At 33.3% G+C, this 21561-nt stretch overlaps 2 protein-coding genes across 7 annotated transcripts; one reads left to right on the top strand and one right to left on the bottom strand.

Moving 5' to 3' along the window:
- The first annotated feature begins 131 nt into the window (after positions 1-131).
- LOC112024998 (serine/threonine-protein kinase ATM) lies at positions 132-10392 on the top strand. 6 transcript variants are annotated; one of them, XM_065768342.1, is made up of 8 exons: positions 132-502; positions 2825-3008; positions 4840-4961; positions 5048-5113; positions 5218-5352; positions 9458-9589; positions 9682-9822; positions 9921-10392. In XM_065768342.1, exons 2-6 carry the CDS (start codon positions 3006-3008, stop codon positions 9528-9530), a joined length of 399 nt encoding a protein of 132 aa, XP_065624414.1. In that variant the 5' UTR covers positions 132-502; positions 2825-3005; the 3' UTR covers positions 9531-9589; positions 9682-9822; positions 9921-10392. The 6 variants fall into 6 exon arrangements, 4 of the variants coding, with proteins under 4 accessions (XP_065624414.1, XP_065624415.1, XP_065624412.1 ...); XM_065768343.1 differs by having other exon boundaries at positions 9906-10392; XM_065768340.1 differs by having other exon boundaries at positions 9682-9960.
- Positions 10393-19474: 9082 nt separating this feature from the next.
- On the bottom strand, positions 19475-21344 carry LOC112024980 (expansin-A8). Its single transcript, XM_024057629.2, has 3 exons — positions 21095-21344; positions 20039-20351; positions 19475-19891 (listed from the first exon to the last, which is right to left on the bottom strand). The coding sequence occupies exons 1-3, from the start codon at positions 21231-21233 to the stop codon at positions 19588-19590; spliced, it is 756 nt and encodes a 251-aa protein (XP_023913397.1). The 5' UTR covers positions 21234-21344; the 3' UTR covers positions 19475-19587.
- Between the last annotated feature and the right edge of the window lie 217 nt (positions 21345-21561).

Below are 21561 nucleotides of genomic sequence, written 5' to 3'. Positions count from 1 at the left end.
AGTTTTGGCCGTCATCGAAATGGGTCTATATGGCTTATGGTTCCCCATTGCTTATTGTGGTGCCTTTGGAGGGAGAGAAATAGTCGGTGCTTTGAAGATAAGGAGAGATCCACATCAGACTTGAAGCTTTTTTGGCCGTCATCGAAATGGGTCTATATGGCTTATGGTTCCCCATTGCTTATTGTGGTGCCTTTGGAGGGAGAGAAATAGTCGGTGCTTTGAAGATAAGGAGAGATCCACATCAGACTTGAAGCTATTTTTCTTTAGCACTTTAATGGATTGGTTGGCTGCATTGCGGAACCAATCCTTTTCATCCTTTCTTGATTTCTTAGATTCTTGTAATTTTTGTTCTTGATTGTTTGATCCCTTGTACACTCCCTGTGTACTAGGGTGTTCCATTTTTTGAGATCAATAAAATTTTTACTTATCAAAAAAAAAACTAATGGGATCAATTCTCTTTTGCTGGGTTGCTTGTGGTGTAAGCTTAGTTGCACTTGTGGAGGTAATGTGCTCACTTTTTCCACAAAAAACCCTTTTAATTTGTCTTAGTGTGTGTGAACAACCCTCATTGTTAATATAGTTTTCTCCAACATAGGTAGGGAAACTGCTATCATATATGGCATAGGTTGCACTTCAGTTTATTTGAGGACAAAGTTTGTAGAGATAGGGAGACGAATTTTAAGTCTTGGAATACATTGTGAAAATTCAGTTATAAGTTTGTACTTAGCTTTGTGATTATTTTTTGGGGGTATGTAATTTTAGGACTTTCCCTTCTTTATCTTTTCAAACTAGACAAAGGGAAGAACATCTTGGATTGACACTTTCTTACATAATACATACATCCTAACATGTTGGAAAAGGAGCTCACATAAACACTATGCTCACAAAATTCCTAGGGGCCGATATTTGTCTACGGTTTATGGATTGATTGAGGAATCAGACAAGTATAGCATCTGCTCCCTTAGAAGGAAACATTAAATTACTTATCAAAAAAGAAGGAAACATTAAATTGCTTCCCACATTATATGCATTAAATAAAGTTGTGATATTCCTCGCATTGTTTTTACATGACATTCTCCAATACAAAGTAAAGTGACATCAGTTTCAAGTGTTTCAAAAAAGCTGTCCTTTTGTTGAACTAGAAATGATTCAGGGTTGCATAATTGAACCCCATAATAAAATTGTTTCTGTTCCATAAGGCATGGATATTTTGAAAATTCAAAGGCATTGATATATATGCTTGACCGGAAACTTGAATATTAAGTTTTAAGTATACGTTTTTACCCAAAAAGGAAAAAGAAAAAAAGGTTTCATGTATGCATTTTATACAATATTTCTAGGAAATAAATTCTTTACAGGTAAATTCTCCAAGTCATGTACATGATGCTTCTATTTTTAAGCTTACCAATTTGTATGATCTTCTGTTTCTGAAATAGATTAAGCAATGATTATTTTCTTGGTTTGAGTTTATGCTAAATCACATTTATTTTTATGCCTGATTATCCTTTGATGTGGCATGTTCATGTCGTGTTTGTGGTATTGCATATTAACCTGTCACATTCTGACCCCGCCACCGCTCAGCGATTAAAAAAAAAAAAAAAACAGTAATTTCAACACACACACACACACCAAATCAAAACTTGGCAAATATTTGGAGTTGTGGGAATTTAAGAGAGTTCAATATTTGAATGCGTTGGTAACTTTTTGATATAGTGTGTTGTAATCTGTTTGACTTATTTTGGTGGTATAATTGGAGTTGATGCTTTTTGATATGAACTATTTCAAAAATTATGAAAGTATCAAAATTCAATATTTTTCATCTGTTTTAGTTAACAATGATTCATGAAATTGATAAGAAAAGTGCATTTAAGGACTTTATAAGTCTAAATGGTGCTAACCTATAGTCCCTTTTTTATTTGACCAACAATGTGTTATTTTGATATATTAAGTTGAAAATAAAGTTGATGCTTTGGATATTTATTTGCTTGTGTAGTGCCATTTATGTGCAGGCAATACTGGTAGCTCAACTCCGTCCTATATTTAAATTTCCACATTATTAATATATTTTTGACTAATTAAAGTTTTTTAAATTACCGATTCTCTAGGCTTAAGCGATTAGGAAGTGATAAATTTAATTACTTAATTATAATTCTAACACTTTCTCTTAATAAGTGAGGCCCAACATGTGGGATATTAACATTTTAAATGGGAGGTAGGGTGGAGACAGGCATAACATTTAGGATTCCCTACTTTAATACCATGTTAATTTATCGATTGTCTCAAAAGTTTAACCTATTAGGAAATGATGAATTTAATCAATTTAACCATAATGCTAACAAAATTTATATTATTTTAACGGTTTTTTCTTGGTTTGGGATATGTTATCCATAAGTGGTCCATTTGAACACATTGCACATGCTCAATGTAGATACGTCAACTATTTGTTTCTGATGCCAAACCTAGTTATTTCATATAGTATTTGCCATTGGCTTCTTCCAGCTCTGGTCCTGCATGGGGATTGCTCTAAACGAAGCTGGGTTGCTTAGGTATCAACATATTCTAATATCTATCTCATTTTTATATCAAGGGGATGGGAACCTCTACTTTCTGCTTGATATCAAGTTCTTTTTGTTGAATACTCTAGTTTCGAAAATGTCATTGTTAAATATATAAGTTGTAACTAATGTATTATGTATATTTCCCCACTGAACATGAAACTAATATTGCTTGTTGATTGTTCTGGTGTCTGGTTCTTTTATCTGTCTTCTTAAAAATATATTTCCTTGTAAATTTGTAATTGAATCTGATGGTTGTTTGATACCAGGTTGCTTGTCACTGTTGGCTGTTCTGGTCGAAAATCACTTGTGCAAATCTTTGCTATCTGTATGGCATTGCATTGCAGTAAGGAATCTGGGTGGGAAAAGGCAGCAATTGTTCTTCAGGGTTCAATTTTGTGTCTTGCTGGGATATCTAGGAGTGAATGAGACAAACTCATAAAGAAACATATGGTTTGCTCCTCTCTCTCTCTCTATATGATTTAGGAAGTTTAAGATCCATGACAAGCATAAAAATATTAGTCTAATTTAAAAGATATCACATAATCTCATGGCTTTTCAAACTGTCTAATCATTTTCTTTTTTTGGATAGGTAATGGTAAATATTATAAAAAAATATAAGTCACCAATATGTCAGATTTTTGGTTTGATGAGTATGCTGGGTTTCTTCCTCCTAAAAACCAAAGATCTCTCAAAAATGTAAAGAGGATATGAATTCTACAAAACCAGTTGGTCACCCTGTATCAACTAAAGTCAAGAAAACAATGAGCTTACCAACGTCAACTTAATTCTCATAGTTGAAAATTGCTGCTCCCTAAAAATCCTTTGAGTACTTTCCCTCTGCAAAGTCCACATCAAACATGGATGTCCTAAATCCCAGGCTCTGTGTTGGAAGGAGTTTGGCTTCCTTCTCCAACCTTGAATCAACAAAAGCAGTCTTGGGCATCACCCACCAAACTCTGAACCTAGGTTGCACGGACACGCCATTTTTGGCATCGTGTCGGTGTCCGACACGTATCGGACACCGGAACGGCCACGACGCGCCAGATTCCGGTGTCCGGCGGTGTCCCTTTTTTTTTTTTTTTATTAGTTCCAGTCAAATTTTCACTTCAAACTATTTCCGAACTCATGCGCAGAGAGAGAGAGAGAGAGAGAGAGAGAGAGGAGCCCAAATCATGCCTTCAACTTCGTCGGTGAACCTAGAGCCCAGATCACGCCTTCGACTTCGCTGGCGACCTATAGCCTTCACGCCATGAACCCACGAACCGATCTCTCTCTCTTTGATTTTGATTTTTTGTGTGATTTTGATCGACCCACGAACCGATCTACGTTTCTGTGTGATTTTGATTTTTTACTCTCTTTGATCTTTGTTTTTTGTTGTTGTTGTGGTGTTTTGGTGGTTTTCCTGTTGTGTGGTGGTGGGTTTTGTGTGGGTGGTGGTGGAAAATAGCATTTTCAAAATGTTACCAAACACATGAAAATATTTTCTAGAACAATTTTCATAATGAAACCAAACACTTGAAAATATTTTCTTTTCCGAAAATAGCATTTCCGGAAAATATTTTACATAAACCAAACACAGCCTTAGTTTTCTCATTGTTTTTACTTAATTCTTATTTGCTCTTTTTTTTTCCTCGTAATTTTTTGGATTGCTTTGTGCTATTTGCATAAGGTAGCTTTTTATATATACATCTTTCTTATCAAAAAAAAAAAAAAAAAAAAAAATAGAATGGTGGAATAGAATACATATGGCCGACCCTTACTAGTCTGATGAGGATTCATGTCTGACCCCAAAGTGTTTGGACTAAGACTTGGTTGTTGTTGAAGGTCATTTATGAGAACTACAATTTTTTTTTTGTAATGCTAAAGAAAACCCTAAGAAAACAAACTCTGGCCCCACCATTGATTAAATCCTGGCCATACATTAAAATCTTAATTAAAAATTCTGAAAAGATTTAAATTGTCAAAACAATAATCTACTAAGTATCAACTGACTTCCACGGACTATTATTGGATTAAAAGAACTTCTTAAACTAAGTAGGGTCCATGAGCTAGTTTAGGGCATCCACAATGGATAATTCTTCTCCATCCAGCCCAATGGTACAGCATCACACGAATTTCCATGTGCATCTCTCCATGAAAGGTTCGTTACGCAAATGCTGATTTGTTTTGATATAGTTGACAAAATTTAAACTAATTTATATTTCTTGTTAGTAAGGACTAAGTGAATTGATTAGAGATTCTTTAGTTATAATATGTTGTCTAGCTTCTTTGATATTTGCAGGTATCGATTGTCAGCCACATTCTGTCTCTAGCCTCTTGTGCATCTGATCCTGCGGTCCCTTTATTTTCCAGGGATACCATTGTGCATGCGGTTCAAACAGTTGTTGATGGTTTTTTGGAAATGTGCACTGCCTTTCTACACTATTTAATTTATCTGTGTTCCTTTGTGGAGCCTTATGTTCATATTTGCTCTTACTGGACTCATGCAGGGAGAACAATCCTATAACTGCTGGTGTTGTCGATAAGATTAATTTCACCCAGATAGAGTTTTCCTGGTGATATTTGCTTTTTTATCTAATATGTTTTTCTATTTCTGGGTTTTCTGAAATTCTCTTGAAAATTCCAGATCTCTTCATTATTTCTTAGTGGTTCCTTGCAGTGTGCAGTTTATAGTAGAAATGCATTATAAAATAGCAGCAGCTGTTCATAATAGGCATAAATGTCATCAGTTGGCTGGAATTGAGGTTCTTATAAATATTCTTGGGCACAGAGCTTCTGTTTCAAGTACTTCTAAGTGAGTTTACATTGAGAAGCTTTATGTTTTAGTTGTTGTAGTGTAAGTACTTATATTTTCCCATTAGTATCTATTTTGGTCTTTAAGATGTGGCTGAGGTGGACAGGAAGCGGAGCTGTTGTTTAAGGCCTCATATGATTAAATTCCTCTTTCAAAAAGTCTTCTCAGATTTTTGGGGCCTAGAGGTTTAGATTTAGGCTTTAAAAGATTTTATTTTAATTCTATGTTTTATAATTACTGTCTTCCTCCCCCCCCCNGTCCCTTTTTTTTTTTTTTTTTTTTTTCGCTTCTCCGACACGGCTCCGACACGGCGCCGACGCGGCTTCGACATGGCGCCGACGCGGATCCGACGCGTCCGACACGCCAGCAACGAAAAAAAAAAAAAATCTGTGCCGGCGTACCCTCTCTTTGACCTCTGCCCGCTGCCGCTGCCCTCGCCGGAGCTAGATCGGGCCGATCGGAGAACTCCATAGACGTCGACGCTGTGCCGGCGTACCTTGTCCCTTCCGATCGGCGAGCTCCTCCTCTCTCCTTCTTCTTCTTCTTCTGCTTCTTTTTCGTTTTCTTTTTCTTCGCAAAACCACTGCCTTCTGTCTTCTTCTATTCATTTAAACTTTTATAATACTTTTTTATATATTACCTCTTTGTTTTGTGTGTCAACTGCCAACTCACGTGAAAGTTTCAACTTCAAATTTAAACTTTTGAGCAACATATATCAATGCCATGGTGTCATTAATATGCCATTGGTTCAAGAGAAAATAATTTATATTATTATTTTGACTATTATTTTTAGTATTATTATTAGTATTTAAACGTAGTTTATTTAAATTTTTGGTTTGTAATATAAATATTTATGTACATTATTGTATTAATTTGGGTGTTAATTTATTTATTTGTAATTTTTACATAATTTAAATTCTAGACATAAACGTATTTTATGTCTAAAAATATTAAAAAATATGCCTAAATATAAAATTTAATTAATTATTTAACCGCCGTGTCCCCGCCGTGTCGTGTCCTTATTTTTCAAAAATTGCCGTATCTCCGTGTCCGTGTCCGTGTCTGTGTCAGTGTCCGTGCAACATAGCTCTGAACATCCCAATGATGAACTTGCACAATTCCCTTGCAAAAGAATAGTGGAGTAGGAAATGATCTGGGTTCTCGCCCCTCCTCTTGCATGTGCAACTCCAATCAACTATAATCTGATTTATTGATATGATAGAAGGATTGAGAAATTATGTTAAATCCTAGAAAGGAAGGCTTATGTTTATTTAATTTCTTTTTTAAATAAATAATTGGTTATCATGTGTATAGTGAGTGCTATGTATTAGTATTTTGTCAATTTTAGTGTTATGCTAATCGAAGCAAGGCAACAGCCGAGTCCTGCACCTTCTAACTCTATTTTGGGGAATTGGGATTAGGGTTGATGTGAAAGGGGTAGGGCCAATTAGGGTTTGATTGTGAAAATTATCGGGACTAAGATTTAGGGTTTAATAGGCTTCTAGGGTGTTTGCACTTTGCAGATTTGATTTGATCTAAAATTCTACATGTTAGACCCTGCATATGAAGGGGAGTTTGAGCCCACATGTGAAGGGTAGTATTAGAATAAAAATTAAATGATTTAATTTACTATTTCCTATTAGTTTTTAAACTTTTGGAACAAGCTAAATTTTACCATTTCCCATAGAAATGAGGAAATTCTTTTAAAAATCAAGGTAACTTCTATTGATGAAAAGATTTCTTAAAATAGTTTGATCATGTTTAAAGATTAGCAATTAATGCACTAGTGAGAAGAAGTGAATTGATTCAAGTTAATGGAATGAAAAAAGATAAAGGAAGACCAAAAAATACGTTAATAGAAGTCGTAAAAAAAAAAGTGTCAATTAGGGAAGTAATAGAGAGTATTATTTTGGATGGAATAGAATGACAAACATTTGAGAACATGGATAGATCAGGAGATTGATTGCTTTGCTTCTTTTAGTGGTTCTCTATTTGACTGGTCTTGAGCTTGGAGACTCACATCTAGTGATTCCCTTCCTTTGTTTCTTAGGTTGTGTTTGTTTTGGCTTCAAATCACTTCTAGAAATGCTTTTCCGTAAATGCGGGTGTTTGGTTGCGAATGGAAAATAAATTTTCCGGAAAATATTTTCAGTTGACCGTGTGTTTAATGGCTTTGACCCGGAAATTAGTTTCAGTCAAAATTTTCACTTCAAACTATTTCCGAACTCATGCGCAGAGAGAGAGAGAGAGAGAGAGAGAGAGAGAGAGCCCAAATCATGCCTTCAACTTCGTCGGTGAACCTAGAGCCCAGATCACGCCTTCGACTTCGCTGGCGACCTATAGCCTTCACGCCATGAACCCACGAACCGATCTCTCTCTCTTTGATTTTGATTTTTTGTGTGATTTTGATCGACCCACGAACCGATCTACGTTTCTGTGTGATTTTGATTTTTTACTCTCTTTGATCTTTTTTTTTGTTGTTGTTGTGGTGTTTTGGTGGTTTTCCTGTTGTGTGGTGGTGGGTTTTGTGTGGGTGGTGGTGGAAAATAGCATTTTCAAAATGTTACCAAACACATGAAAATATTTTCTAGAACAATTTTCATAATGAAACCAAACACTTGAAAATATTTTCTTTTCCCGAAAATAGCATTTCCGGAAAATATTTTACATAAACCAAACACAGCCTTAGTTTTCTCATTGTTTTTACTTAATTCTTATTTGCTCTTTTTTTTTCCTCGTAATTTTTTGGATTGCTTTGTGCTATTTGCATAAGGTAGCTTTTTATATATACATCTTTCTTATCAAAAAAAAAAAAAAAAAAAAAGAATAGAATGGTGGAATAGAATACATATGGCCGACCCTTACTAGTCTGATGAGGATTCATGTCTGACCCCAAAGTGTTTGGACTAAGACTTGGTTGTTGTTGAAGGTCATTTATGAGAACTACAATTTTTTTTTTGTAATGCTAAAGAAAACCCTAAGAAAACAAACTCTGGCCCCACCATTGATTAAATCCTGGCCATACATTAAAATCTTAATTAAAAATTCTGAAAAGATTTAAATTGTCAAAACAATAATCTACTAAGTATCAACTGACTTCCACGGACTATTATTGGATTAAAAGAACTTCTTAAACTAAGTAGGGTCCATGAGCTAGTTTAGGGCATCCACAATGGATAATTCTTCTCCATCCAGCCCAATGGTACAGCATCACACGAATTTCCATGTGCATCTCTCCATGAAAGGTTCGTTACGCAAATGCTGATTTGTTTTGATATAGTTGACAAAAATTTAAACTAATTTATATTTCTTGTTAGTAAGGACTAAGTGAATTGATTAGAGATTCTTTAGTTATAATATGTTGTCTAGCTTCTTTGATATTTGCAGGTATCGATTGTCAGCCACATTCTGTCTCTAGCCTCTTGTGCATCTGATCCTGCGGTCCCTTTATTTTCCAGGGATACCATTGTGCATGCGGTTCAAACAGTTGTTGATGGTTTTTTGGAAATGTGCACTGCCTTTCTACACTATTTAATTTATCTGTGTTCCTTTGTGGAGCCTTATGTTCATATTTGCTCTTACTGGACTCATGCAGGGAGAACAATCCTATAACTGCTGGTGTTGTCGATAAGATTAATTTCACCCAGATAGAGTTTTCCTGGTGATATTTGCTTTTTTATCTAATATGTTTTTCTATTTCTGGGTTTTCTGAAATTCTCTTGAAAATTCCAGATCTCTTCATCCCCCCCCAAAATTTTTTTTTTTCCTTTTTGAAGTTGTTCTACAAGTTTCATTTATTAGTGAGGGTATATGATCACTTTGCTGGATGTTCTTAATGTAATTTGTGATGGTTGCTTTCTGATTGCCTAAGTTTCTTTTATATTTCAGATTTTCTAGGTCTGGGGGTGCTTCACTTTTCTTTCTTTCTTTATCATTGGTGGATATTATATTTTCCCTTAAATTTTGTGAATTTTTATAGTACTGTTGTTTGAAAATTAGGCTATTAATTAGTTTTCAAGTTATACAGGGCCAATTTTGTTCAATTATGTCACATTGCAGTCAATATGACTTCTCATTGAGATTGTCTACTGTCGAATTTTTGCAGTAATCTTTTCAACTTAATTGAACAATTCATTGGTTCTTTTTACAAGACCAATACTGTGATGTTTTATTGCTGAGGACTTTTTGAAGTAACCCATCCATGGAAATGATCAGTGTGCTGGGTGAACAACTTCAGGTATATGTCATTTATTGATCATAAAATCTCAAGTATTTTGCCCTTTCCTCAGTCAACATTTACTGCTCTCCTCTGATTGTGTGTTGCTGCAGTTTTTGGTGTCAAAGTTGGGGGCTTGTTGCATTCCATCTGAAGCTAATGGGAAGAATTCTGGAACTGGATTGTCTCAAGTTTTATCTTTGTTACTCCTGCTAACTGTGGATTCTAATCCAGCTTTTTATGATTACATCAGAGTAGGGCTTTTAGAAGCAGATTATTTCATTTGTAATTAAGCCTTGAACTTGATTTGGTTAAAATATTGTCTGAAAATTGACAGATATCTTTATTGCAGGAATTGGAATCATCCCCTGAAATAGATATCTTTGATAAAATACAGAAGTTTCATTAGGAATTATGCCTTGCCTGATCTCCAAGAGACCACTTAGAGTGTGTTTAGATACCACTTATTTTGTTGAAACTGAAAAAGTATTGCTGAAAGTACTGTAGATAAATGTAAAAGTTAGTTGAAATAGTACAGTGAAGTCCATGAATAGTGCCAAAAAGTACAATGAGGCCTATAAATAGTAGCAAAATTAAGTTGAATAGTGAAATAATTTTCATTTTTCATCAACAACCAAATGCACACTTACTGAAGGTAGAATGTGTTCAGCTTTTAAAAGGTTTATATTGGTGTTCAAGTAATTAGATATTGTTCACACCTTGTTTTCTCTTGGATTGATACATGTAACTACAAATGACATGTAACTACAAATAAAAAATCAAGAAGAAAATTAAACTGTGTTAAAAAAAAAAAAAAAATAGAACCATATAGATTTTTTTTATAATAAACGAGTCTACGACCACATATTACCAAGCTTAAAATAAAAAGAAAAAAAGAAAAGAAAAAAAAAAAGCTATCATTTCAACTTTGATTTACTACTTTTGTACATGTAATTACAAATAAAAAATCAAGAAGAAAATTAAACCGTGTTAAAAAAAAAAAAAAAAAAATAGAACCATGTAGATGGTAAACATGACTCTATGACCACAACCAAGCTTTAAAATATATATATATATATATATATAAAAGAGTCAAACTTTGATTTTACTACTTGTGAAGGGGTTGAACTTGATTTTCGGTCTGGGCCTTTGGGCCTAGAAGGTCATACTTGAAAAGATGGGCTAGGCCCATCAATGTAGGTTTAAGCAAGAGCGTCTAAAGAGTAAATGGTAACTCCAGTAAGCAGTTTCCATGGAAATTTGAGTACGCCATCAATATCGAAACTCTTATCCGAGGTCATGAGCATGGGTGGTCCTTCGGTGAACAAAAGAAGGACCACAGGCAACTAATGGACCAAAATGAGAAATTAACCTTGATTTTCAAATAATATAATTAGTGGCCAATGTTTTCACACTATATTTTTTACTAGTATCTCGAGTCTAAGAGACTCGATTNTCTTCTTGTCTCACTCCTCTCTCAATCTTCTCATGCTTCAATCCAAGAACAAAAACACCACCACAACCACCAGATCCGTCTCACTCCTTCTCCCTGTTGTGGTTTCTTTGGCTTTTGTTTGGAGTTTGGGTGGCTGTGGTTGACTGGATCGGGTCGAGACCCAAGCTGTGCGAGCCCCAGCCGTGCTAGTGAGGTGAGCTCTTTCTCTAGATTCTTTCTCTCTCTCTCTGATCTGATTGTATTTTTTTTTTTTAAGTATTTCAGCTTGTACATGAGAGATTTGAGACTTAATTTTTTTTTTTTTTTTATAAATTTTTTTGGTTTATAAATCGAGTCTTAAGGACTCGATTTCCAGGTGGTCCCCACGTGAAAAAAGATGCCACATCAGACGTGATCAGACCATGGAAATTGAGTTTTTGAGACTCAATTTATAAGCCAAAATCGAGTCTTTTAGACTCAAGATGCTAGTAAAAAATATAGTTTGAAAACATTGCCTACTAACTATATAGTTGGGAAATCATGGTCAAATTCCAATTTTGGTCCAACTGATGCTTTTTTTAGACCAAGATGCCACTCCCACCTAGTTCATCTTGAGAAACATCTTAAAAGGAAAAGGATCATAGAGGCAGTCACCTCCTCATTAATGAGAAATTCCCTATCTAATCTCTTCGACATTAAATATATAGAGGACAACCTGAATAGTATAGACACTTCCCAAAAGTCCTATTTCATGATAATAGGGAGGTAGAATCAAACGTGATGTGACAAGTATCCCAAAAAAGTCCAGCTGGCAGCAGGCTAGTAGGGGAGATAATGGAAAGAAAAATGCCTATAAAAGAGGGGGTTGCAACATAGAGGAAGTTGGGAGATATTAAGAGAAAACCCTAGAGAAGAAGAAGAGAGAGAAAAAACTAGATCAGCTAAGTAGAGTCACTTTGTACTTTTGTTTTTTTGCTCACTCCCTACACCTTGGGAAAGCTGTTTATGTATTTTAAAATAGTTCATTTTCACTCCCCGCTTTCTTAATCAATTATTTGGGCCTCCCATTGTGGAATTGTGCAAGTTAGTTACCTAGACATTTTATTTCGTTTTTGTGTGTTTGAAGTTTTTTACCCCCCACACTACTTTTGTACATGTATCGACAAATGATATGTAACTACAAATAAAAAATCAAGAAGAAAATTAAATGTTAAAAAAAAGAAAAAGAAAAAAAAAAGAACCATATAGATTGTAAACATGAGTCTTTGACCACCTATTACCAAGCTTTAAAGTAAAATTAAAAAAGAAAAGAAAAGGAGAGCTATCATTTCAACTTTGATTCTACTACTTTTGTCAAATAAGTTCCATAATTGCAAGGAAAAAAAAAACCTATTTTATAGTGATGGCTCAAGAGTAAAAATAATTAATGCATAAAAAATTGATATTGAAAGAATGATGACTTTTTAAAGATTATGAAATTTTAGGAATTAAATTTCCAAAATTTTGCAATTTGAAACCAACAAAATAAAAGATTAATGAAGAATATTTTGGGAATAAAAAATTATACTAATAATTAGCAAAAAAAAAATATTAATTACTGTTGCAAACATATACATAATTCTGTGCACTTTACATAAATAAGTGCTAATATTCCAAATATAAATTGAAAAAAAAGAAAAGGAAAAAGGGGAAACAACATTAATAAATCCTATTCAAAAAATATATTTCATTTTGTTTAAAAAATTATATAAAATAAATCCTATTAAATTAATGAAGCATATTCTTTTTAGCCTAATCACATCTAGCAAAATAATAAAGCATTCAAAATATTAAGAGGCAATTTAAGTTTATGTATGCTTGCATGAGATATGTACCTGTCCACCATTGTTGCAGTAGCAATGGAAGCCTTATCTTTGAGATAAAGAATCAATGTAATGCTCATAAAAGCTGCCTAAAAGAGTTAAAGATTCAATAAAGATTAAAGAAAAAGTGATAAGTATAAATAATTATCTCACTAAAGTAAGGGGTAAGATATCTTCCTAGAATTAAATTAAATTGATAATTCCAAAATAAATTTTAAATTGATAAATTAAAAAAAAAAAAAAAACATTCTAAGCAATTGATAAGGCCAAATTTAATATAATCTTGATAATATTTTAAAATTAAAACTGATAATTCAAGAATACACGTGTAGAACATCTTGATAATCTAATGGAACGTAAAAATCAAATACGAAAATTGTTAAAATTAATCTATTAGTTCTAACCATATTTAATCATTAATTCTAAGACCCTAAGCATATAATCAAAACTAAGAAAGTTAGTTTAAACAAAAGGCAACCAATACACAAAATCTAATCAATTTAATAAAAACAAAATATAAAAACAAAGAAGGAGCTTTTAGAAACTTAACAAGTTTTCGAATGGTTTGAATTTGTTAATTAAAAACCACATGAAGACTAAGAACCAATAGTAACACCTAAGAAAATAAACAAAATGAAAAATAATAAAGAAGAAAGAAAGCAAACTTGTGTTGTCATGAGATGTAGGCATTCACATATTGGAGTAAGCTTCACTCCAAAAATGATATATAAGGTTATATATATTGGTAGAGTTTCATTTGATATAGAATTTATTTAAATCCTATTGAAATTATGATATTTAATCAATGTATTTGTTCTTAATTCATAAAAAGTGGAATAAAAAAAAAGTCATATGAATAAAATGAAAAAAAAAAAGTTGATATCAACATAACATAAAATATTGGGGGAAAAAAAAGAATGTGAATGTAAGGAAATACAAGATAGATTTTTATTTTTTATTTTTAAAAGATGTATAAATTGGTAGAGTCTCATATGATATAAAATTTAAATCTTATGAGGGAGTAAGGAAATATAGGATATAATTTTTTTTAAAGGATGAATATGTTGGTAGATTCCATTTGATATAAAATTTAAATCCTATTGAAATAAAAAATGATATATATTTATAGAGTCTCATTTGATATAATTATAGAGTTTAAATCCTATTGAAATTTTATTTTCTAATCAACGTTAACATATAAAAAAATGAAAAAAAGAAGAAGAAGAAGAATGAAAACATGATTGATGGTTGTAAGGGAATATGACAGATATTATTTTTAAATTTTTTTTTTTTAAAATGTCATGAACGTAGAAATTAATGGAGATATATATGGTTCTAAGTCCAACTTTTATTATATAATATAGTATATTATGATTTGATTTTTTTTTTTTAATAATTTGATAATTGAGAGGGATTTGAATGCTACCACTATAATATTACCGAACACTTGATCAGACAACTGCAAAAAGCCTACATATATTATGTGATTTCTAATTATAACCGTCTCTAGAAAAATGTGGCAAATGAGTGTTGATACCCGTTTTTGTTAAAAAGGGTCCAACAGCAGAAATGCTCAACAACAAGCAAAAAATGAAGAAGAGAAGGATTGAAAAGCAAATAGAAATAAATCGGCCATAAAAGCCCAAAGAAGAAATAAATAAATAAATAAAGGCTAGTGGGCCAACATAGCAAGAAATGACAGCAAACAGGCCCACAAACACAATAAGAGATAAAAGCAAAGCAAAATAGAAACAAATATGTCATAAAAGGCCAAAGAAGAAAGTAAAAAAGAAATAAATAAATAAATAAAGCCTAGTGAGCCAGCATGGCAGGAAATGGCAGTAAGCAAGCCCACAAGCACAATAAGAGGTAAAAGTAAAGCAAGATAGAAGCAAATGGGCCATAAAAGCCCGAGGAAGAAAGAAAGAGAGGAATGAAAGCCCAATGGGCCAGTTTGGCAAGAAATCATGCCAAGCAAACCCACGAGCCCAAGAAGGGATGAAAGAAAACAAGGTAAGCCCAGAGAGAAAAGCCCACATCACTCTCCATAGAGGATAAGGATGGGCAAATGGGACATGCAGCAGGACAAAACAAAACAAACCTATAATGGTAGAAATGGCGAGGGAATGAAAGAAAACAAAAGCAGAAAACAAGCACACAGCAGCCTGAGCACCACCAACTTATACCCAACCAATACAAGAAAAGTGGGCCCACAATTAAGGGATTCAGAGGGTGTTGTTTGGTAGAGGGGGGAAAAGAGCCTATTTCTATTTTTCAGCCAGGGTCTCTTTTGGGAAAATGCTTTGTTGGGATGACATTTTGCCCAAAAAGGATAGTAGACGGCTAGTACCACTTGATGCATGCCAAAGAGGTAGGTAATGAGAAACCCCAAAGCCTTATCTGTTCAAATAATTGGGAAAGGCTTATAACAAAATCAAACAAAGGGAAATTTGTCATGGAATGAGTAGCGGAAAAAAGAGAATACATTGGGCATGTCCAATAGTAGTAGTGGACGGGCAACCAATGGGTTGGTGGGCAACCCTGAAGGGATGTCCACGGTGGACTAGAAACAGTTGGAAAAGCCCTGAAGTATAAGGGAGAAATCTTATAAGATCAACCCATTATAAATAGGGGCCGTTGTCGTAGATAAAAGGAAAGAGGCCCAAGGTAAGAAAATAGAGGAAACTAAAAGAAGAATAACAGAGAAAAAAAGAGGAAAAGGAATTGTGATAAGAAAGAGAGAAAACACGGCAAAAAGGCATGCATCAATGTCTTTTCCCTCTCTCTTTAGCAAACTCACCCTCCGAAATCCCAGAAGAAATAACAAATAGCCATCTAGGCCCATTCTCCAGAATGCACAACTTTGATGGCATAGTCCAATAGTAAGGGTGTGTAGGTTGGGGTTTGGGTTCTTTTTGGTTCACTTCTTGCGGGAAGATTCAGCATCTCACCTTCATGACAAACGCTTGCATGCATAAGTTTACATGCTGGAACTTTATTATATTTGTTGTATCAGTTGTTTTACCGTAGCATCTTTATTATATTTGTTGTATTAGCTGTTCTGCTAACTGAATTTTTCTACTGTAACTAACCCACTTGTTATAGCTAACTTTCTATTGTAAAGGCATTTACTTTTAAGTCCATAAAACTTGTGCTAATGCTTGTAGTTTTAATATGTATATGTATATTTTTATCTTTGTTGTCTATATTTCTTGGATGCTAGGCTTGTGCACAGACTGGCCTATAGCATGGTCCTGCTAGAACAATGGGCTAGGCCTAACTTTCTAATCCACAGCAGGATGGGTCTGGGCATAGCAAAACAGGCTTCAGCTCGTTAACACAAAAAGCACCTACAATGAGAAACTTCAAAGAAATTGTAAACGAACGTGCTTTTATGTATTTAGGATACATGAGATCGAAGTATACACGGAGCAACAATGGAAAATATGGTTTTATGGGTTTTTCTTAATGTGAAGTTGTCATGGATGATGAATTTGGAAGTTGGAGACACATGGATTTCAACCAATGCGGAAACTAAATTGGAACCAAGTTATGGGAAGAAATTTGTGTAAGGACTTTCCTTGGCAATGATGCTTAGGTATATCACTACAATAGGAGAAACAAAGAAAATCAAATGAATTAAAATGATTAAAAAAAAAACTATATAATTTTTTTTTCTTTAACGTGGTGTGCTCAAAATGATGTAATTTTAGGATATAAGTTGTTTTGAGTTTATTTGCCATTGGTTGAAACTCTCAAAAAAAAAAAAAAACCTTTTAAATTTTAAGAACCAAAATCCAAATTACCAAAATTGGATAAAGTGTAATAGACCTTTTCATTTATTAAAAAAAAAAGAAAAAAAAAAGAGGGTATCTAAACCTTTTCAAGTATCCAACTATCTCCTTAAGTATGTGCAACTTTCAAGGGAGTCCCTTGGAGGTGGCCCTAGATAATGCTAAGTAGGACGGCTTGATGCATTTAGGGATCTTGGGTAAAAACTAAACTGAGGCCTTTTATATTTTTAAATATGTCTTAAAAAAATTAATATTACTTAAACTCTATTTTCTTGTTTTAGATGCAAAATTACAATAATTACCCATGTATTTTTTATTTTTTTTTTGAAAAAGCCTATAAACACAAAACATTTGAAAAACTTTTCAAACATGTTACTGTAGCATATTGATAGGAGTAAAGAAAAATGTAATGTTAGTGGTGGACCTAAATGAGAACTAATAAAAGTTTATCAACTCAACTATTATGAAAAATGTTATAATTATTTTTAATGTATATAGAAGTGCTACTTTCACAACATTTTTACAACAAATCCTAAATGTTAAATTGTTACTAATTCAAATTTGAACTTACAATTAAAATTATTTTTTTACTTACCAATAACAATCAATCACAACTTGACACTTATAGTGTGTTTGGTAGAGTAGGTTTTAGGGAGGATGAAAAAAAAAAGAAAAAAACTTTTTGGAGGGTGTTTGGTTGGAAGAGGGAGGGGAAAATATCATGGGGCCTAGGTGTTTTCTTCCTAAACTTACCAAAAAGTTTTCTCTCTAAAATAGAGAGAAATTTGGGTGGAGGAAAGTTTGATAGGTAAATGACAAAAATGCCCATGTACACTTAAACATGGGCTTCGTTTGATACGTTTGTTTGTTTTTTTTGTTTTTTTTTTTTTGTTTTTTGTGTTTTTTGTTTTTTTTGGGTGCACGTCCAGTTCTAGTTTTAAGATATATTTTTTTTTGGGTGCTCTTTCTTTCTTTTTTTCTTTTTCTTTCTTGGACTTTGCCTCTTCTTTTCTTTTCTTTTCTTTTCTTTTCTTTTTTCTTTTCTTTTCTTGGGGCCATGACAGTGCTTTATTTTTTTTTTTCTTTTTTCTTTTTTGGTTTGGATGTGATTTTTTTTTTCCTGGGGATGATTTTTATTTTTTTAATAAATTTGGATGATTGCTTTTTTTTTGTTGTTGTTGTTTATCACTTTTTTGTTTTAATTGGGCATCACTTTTTTAATAAGGGTATATGAGTAAATTTATACAAACTTACTTTTTGCATCCCTCTACTTTTCCACTCCCAACCAAACAAAAATGTGAGAAATTAAAATTTTTTCTATCCTCCCATCATTTTCTATTCTCCCACTTTTTTATCCTTCCAATCAAACGTACCCGTAAGATTTGTTGTGAAAAATGTTGTGGATGTAGCATTTTTTTTCTCTTTTTTTTCTTGTTTTTTCATTTGATAAAAAAATATTATTTTATTTATTGGCTAATATTTGAGTTTAATTAATACTATTGCAATGAAAGAAACAGCCTCATTGATATTTGTGAGCATTTTTCCACTTGGGGCCTTTAACAACCGTCTCATTTGCCTATTACGTAAAGCTGACTCTAATTGTAAAAGGTTTCAAACCTAAAATTTCATGAATTTCTTGAAGTCTTATGAATCATTAAGCCAACCCATTCATGTTGAAATTTCTTTTAGTCATGCTTACCCAAAAAATATAAATAAATAAAAATACTTTTAGTCATTAAAATACGCTTGATAAGCATAATTGGGCTTTTTTGTTAACGACAAACTGCTCACGGTGGTTTCTCAAAAAATAAAAGTTGCTCGCGGTAGTGTCGTTACTTGGGCCGGACTTGGCCCTGCAAATTGGAGTCTATATTTAGAAATAGTGGTTACTGGTTACTCATCATTCTATTGTGCATATTTGAGTCTAGCCTAGCTTGTTTAGCTTTGGTGCAATCCAAATTGAAGAAAATATACTACCATTCCTTTTTGGGCATCTAAGATAATCCATATTAATGATGATATTTTATTATAGACAAAAGTTAGTTACAAAATTAGTTGTAGCTTAAGATTACAACCTTACTCAATAAATAAATATTACTACATATTTTAAAAATCTAATTGTTGAATTGCATGCTCTTTACGTTTTTTATATACATGTCAAATTTTGTGTCAATGAGATATTAGTTACTATATAATCTATAAACTTATATTTTATGCATAATTTTAAATTACAAAAAACTCGTATTTTAATCAATTCATTGATAACATAGTTATTAATTTTCTAGAAATTTTGCAAGTATGGAGAATATAATAAAACGATGTAATCTAATGGTGGATTTATCAAAATTCACTTCCAATAAAAAGATATTAAGGTTTTTTTTGTAACTAAATTTTATCTTTTCACTATTTCAGCCGCAGAACAATTGCTGTGATCTCATTAGGTGGTATGGCAGGGAAAGCTTAAGACGTTTTACTCCTCAAGAAGATAAGGAAGATATGTAATGGTGAATATTGTTACCGGTGGAAGGAGATTCTTGAGAGTAATGGTAGTTGTTTTATTTCATTAAAAAAAAAAAAAAAAAAAAAAAAAACAAGAATATTGGATATTTTATGGATAATTAAGCACAGTACTATTCTTATACTAATTACACAATTTTGGATATAATAAATACTACAATTAGGAAATATAAAATCGATATATATATATATATATATATAACTTGAATGAGGAATCAAATTCTCAAAACTAAATATGTGAAAGGCCCAGCGGGTACTATTTAGCCACCACAGCAGAAGCGAGCCACTCCACAGTACACACTCTCTGGCTCTTTTACAAGTTACAATTGTAAAAGGCACATGCAACTAGATATACAAATATTGATTTGACTATATATCTCTACCTCCAAATCCAAACTTCAAATGGAAAAATTAAAATTGAGGCCCTGAAAAGGTCTGACCAAACTGCCAACCGGCAGGCGCCACGTTGAGGCTTGTCACAGTTCTACCATCACTGGTGGTGACTTGAAAAGACACACTCTGACCATTAAGGTATGAGTTGCTCTGCCAATTTTGTCCCCAGTTCCTTGACATTGCTTGCCACCCAGTTTTAGACCCCTTGATTGAGACACTATGAACATCCCCTGCACCACCCACGTTGGTGATCAAGACCAAGTTGAAGTAAGAGTGGCCATTGATTGTGAATCTTATTCCTCCTTTCTTCACACAGGGCACTCTGTCATCACCAAAACACATAATGAGCTAGCTGAGGTCACTAAAGTTGAACCAATTGAAGTGTAACTTATATAGTAAGTTACCATAATAAATTATCGGACGTCTCAAAAGTTTAATTTATTAGAAAATAATAAATTTAATCAGTTACCTTCTGAAAGCCACGGGGACTATTCCAGCGCGGAATTGAGCAATTTTGAGGAAAGCTGGTTCTGCCATATCAAAATGTTGGAGTGGAGGATTGCACCATCCACCATTGTCATTAGCCTCTGCGAAATTTGGGGGGCAAAAGTTTGTAGCTGTGACAGTGATGGTGCCAGGGAGGCACCACCTGGGGTCATCATTGCATCGCATTTCGTAACAAGCACCACAGGTCAAGCCATTGTTGAACAAGGCTGTGCTTAGAGCTGCAGTGTTCGTTCCATACCCCTGGCTGTACAAGTTCCCATAACCACATGCTCCTCCTGCATATCACAAAAAACCCTATCAAACACAATTCTAAAAGAAGGAAGAGATGTAGGTTCAATTGCAAGCTAGAATTTCTGTTTTTAATTTTAAAGTGCACAGAAATTCTAGGTATTGTGTGTTCTTTTCCCTAATATTAATGTATAATTTGACTTTATTTTTAAATTTTAATTCAAAAATATTAAATATAATATTAAATACACCTTAATTTATTATTTATGTTTTAATGGCATTCTTAAAGTATACGTTTATACTATAGACTGAGAGCCCATTTGTTTTTACTTTTGAAGGGATTTAAAGTCTTAGAAGAAATGGTAGAATATTTAGATGAACCTTTAAGAGAATTATTAAAGCTCAAAACAGTTTTACAGTACATTTGAGTACTCCATAGTTTTCGGTAGCTTCTTTACATAATGTATATAAAAAGATATAATTTTGGTAATTTTTATGCTAAATGTGTGACAAAAAAAAAAAAAAAAACTAGCTAATTTTTTATAAAAAGAAAAACTTAAGTTATATTGAAAAAAAAAAAAAAACACTAGGCCTCTATTAATTCAGATCTTTAAATTTGCCAAACACTTAAAATGGTAAAGAGCTTTTTAGTTAAAGCTCTACTATGTTACTTGTCAAACGCTCGGAACACTAACCAGCTTTTCATGAGTTAAACTCTACTTCTGAAACTCTGTACTTCCTATATAGTAATGCCATAGTAACACTGAATTTTAGTAGCACTTGGACTTACCCATTGTGCCTGAGGCATCACCGCCACCATAGAAAGTGGCGTGAGCACTTTGCCACCCTCCATAGTCAGCTGTAGTTCCAAGCAACTGTAGCTGAATAATGAAAAGAACAAGACTAAAGAAGAATGCTTGAGCTGCCATTCTATTAGACTCTATGATAAGGAAAGAAACAGAGGAGCTTAGATGGGGGAGGTGTAATGATTTGCTTTTGTGTTTGTATGATACTAAAAATACACGAGGGGGGTTTCTATTTATAAGGAACTAAAGTCACATACCATTGGTTGTGATTGACAGCCGGCCAAAGTTACAAAAATATTTGAGAAAATCAAGTGCACATGCTCTGGTTCTAGTTGGGTCTACCAACCGCTGAGCCCGTGGATCTAGACCTATGCACATGCATTTCTCAACCGCTTTCTTTTTAACTTATGCATTATTATATTGCTGCATGATTTTCGTTGTTGCAGCTGGT

Source organism: Quercus suber, unplaced genomic scaffold (assembly GCF_002906115.3).
Source record: "Quercus suber isolate HL8 unplaced genomic scaffold, Cork oak 2.0 scaffold_922, whole genome shotgun sequence".
Lineage (NCBI taxonomy): Eukaryota > Viridiplantae > Streptophyta > Magnoliopsida > Fagales > Fagaceae > Quercus > Quercus suber.
This window is presented reverse-complemented; position numbering and strand designations above follow the sequence as displayed.